General features: G+C 53.5%; 2 protein-coding genes across 2 annotated transcripts in view; one reads left to right on the top strand and one right to left on the bottom strand.

Annotated features, from left to right (window-relative positions):
- PTSG_05329 (uncharacterized protein) overlaps nt 1–788 on the bottom strand; it is a 3,688-nt gene extending 2,900 nt beyond the window's left edge. Inside the window, exons 1-2 of the mRNA XM_004993845.1 lie at nt 519–788; nt 166–290 (exon numbers count right to left, since the gene is read on the bottom strand). Of these exons, the coding sequence (XP_004993902.1) occupies nt 166–290; nt 519–686 (293 nt within the window). The 5' untranslated portion in view covers nt 687–788. The remainder of the gene's footprint in view (nt 1–165; nt 291–518) is intronic.
- A 54-nt stretch (nt 789–842) lies between these two features.
- The window catches only part of PTSG_05330 (large subunit ribosomal protein 1), a 2,785-nt gene continuing 1,127 nt past the window's right edge, over nt 843–2,500 (top strand). Inside the window, exons 1-3 of the mRNA XM_004993846.1 lie at nt 843–1,027; nt 1,765–1,834; nt 2,028–2,262. Coding sequence (XP_004993903.1) covers nt 1,023–1,027; nt 1,765–1,834; nt 2,028–2,262 — 310 coding nt within the window. The 5' untranslated portion in view covers nt 843–1,022. The remainder of the gene's footprint in view (nt 1,028–1,764; nt 1,835–2,027; nt 2,263–2,500) is intronic.

Consider the following 2,500-nt stretch of genomic DNA (forward strand, 5'->3'; position numbering starts at 1 on the left):
CACACACACACACACACACACACACACACACACACACACAGCACGCACTACACACACACACACACGCACACACACACACACGCACACACACACACACGCACACACACACACACAGGCACCCACAGGCAGACGCACACGCACACACACACACAGGCACGCACATACAGACCGTCAGGGGTTGGAATCTTGATGCGATTCACGTCGGCATCGGAAGCTTCAGAAGCCGCCAAAAACTCTTGCAGCTGCTGGTCCGTGTTGGTGACCTTGGCGATCAAGATGGCCGGCAGAAACTGCTCGCAGCAGTCATGAAATGACCGATGCCATGGTTCATTACACAGGAAACCGTGCATGAGATGCATGCATGGCATGGAGTGTGTGTGCGCGTGGCGTGTGCGTGCGTGTTTGTGGTTGTGCGTTTGCTCGTGCGTTTGCATCTTGTGCGTTTGCATGTTCATCAAACACAGATCAGGTGCAGTTGTGTCACGATCACCATCACCACAATGACATCACAGGCTTACAAAGAGTGGCGTCACGAGGAAGGTCTTTGCAAGGAAGAAAAACCCGACGGTGAAAGCCACAAAGGAAAATGGCACTGCCACAAAGCTGTGCAACAGTGTGTACGGCTGCGTCCACTGCAACAGCATCGCCTGCGCCAACAAGGCGCTGCCAACCAGCAACCCCTGCATCGTCGTCGTCGTCTTCGTCGTCGTTCACACACAAACAACACTCGAGCAAGCCAAGCAAGAAGCAAAAACGTCAGCAGCGTCCGGTCGCATCCACGGTTCACGACACGATAAAATGTTTCACCGACAACAATTTCCCCCGTTCTTTTTTTTCTTGTCTTGTGCTTGGGCCCGTTGCATGCGCCTCACGTGCTCGCTTCTGCGTGTAATCTTGTGCCTTTTTCGTTCCCCTGCCACCATCGCGCACGCGAGACCCACACCGCCAGCACACTGCTCTGCCACCTCGTCCCCTCATTGTGACAACACCACACCACACGCAGCAACACCAGCACCGCCACCATGAGGTTCGCGCGTGTTGTTCTTGTTGCTGTTGTCGCTGATGTTGTTGTTGTTGATGATGATGCGATGTGAACCCAGCACAGCAGGGGCACGCACACGCACACACACACGCACAACACAACACAACACAACACAACACAACTTTAGACATCAGGCACATTGTGCCCTTGTTGTCTGCTGTTGCTGTTGTTGCTTGTGGTGTTGCTGGTGGTGTTGTTGTTGCTGCTGCTGTCTCTGTTGCTGTTGTGGCAAGTGTGCATTATTGGAGAAGGGAGGGCCTCTTCACACCCTTTGTGGCTGTGAATGCCCGCGGGTTGTTGTGCGCTGTCTTCGACTCTCTGTTGCTCGCTCTTCCTGCGCTTGTCTCTTTTTTGATTGTGGTTGATGGCCTCTCCTTGTTCTCCTGCCCCCCTTGTTCTTCTGGTGCCTCCCACCTTTATTTATTTCTTGCGTGATGACGAGAAGTTGGTACCTTGTCTCTCTCTGAATTGGTTGTGCACTGTCCTTGGCACAAAGTGCGACATCATGATGAGAAAAGACAAGTTGCCTTCTGCTTTGTTGTTGCAAGTGTTTTACGTGTGTGGTGGCTTCACCTACACCACCGTCTGTTGTTTCCCGATTGCTGTTTCTTGAGTTGTTGGCGAATCACTTCTTGTTCTTCCTCCCCAATGTGTTTCGCGCATGCACTTGTGTCGGCTCACTTTGTGTGTGTTTGCGTGCTTGTCTTCATTCCACTTCACAGCAAGGTTTCCCGCGACACCTACGAAGAGGCGATCCAGGCCCTCCTCAAGCACTCCCTCAAGCAGAAGAAGGTGTGTGTGTGCGTGTGCGTGTGTGTGTGCGTGTGCGTGTGTGTGTTGTGCTTGTACAACTCGCCACTCCACAAACCCTTGTCTTTCTTTCGTCCTGAGCCCATTCTCTCAACTCCCCATCTTCTCACCTTGCTTTTTGTCTCACACCCACTCTCGCACGCTGCGTAACTTGGTGTGTTTTCGGCCACCACAGCGCAAGTTCCGCGAGACGGTTGAGCTTCAGGTTATGCTGAAGAACTACGATCCCTCCCGTGACAAGCGCTTCAGCGGCACCGTGCGTCTGCCCGGCATTGCCCGCCCTGGCATGAAGGTGTGCGTGCTCGGTGACGATGCTCACTGCGACGAGGCCAAGGCTGCCGACATTCCCTGCATGGACGTCGACTCCCTCAAGAAGCTCAAGAAGAACAAGAAGCTCGTCAAGAAGCTGGGTACGAGTGTGTGTGTGGTTGTGTGAGAGAGAGTGTGTGTGTGTGTGCCCGTGTTTTGTCTGTGCGCGCGTGTGTTTGTGTGAGTGTGTGTTTGTGTGTGTTTGTGTGTGGCTGTGTGAGCGAGTGTTTTGTACACTTTGTTTCTTTCCCTCCTTCCACCTCTCCTTCCCCCCTCTCCTTCCCCCTCTTCCCGCCTCCTCAAACACCACAACCAGCCTTCCGTCTTGGCCCGACATAT

Source organism: Salpingoeca rosetta (assembly GCF_000188695.1).
Source record: "Salpingoeca rosetta unplaced genomic scaffold supercont1.12, whole genome shotgun sequence".
Lineage (NCBI taxonomy): Eukaryota > Choanoflagellata > Craspedida > Salpingoecidae > Salpingoeca > Salpingoeca rosetta.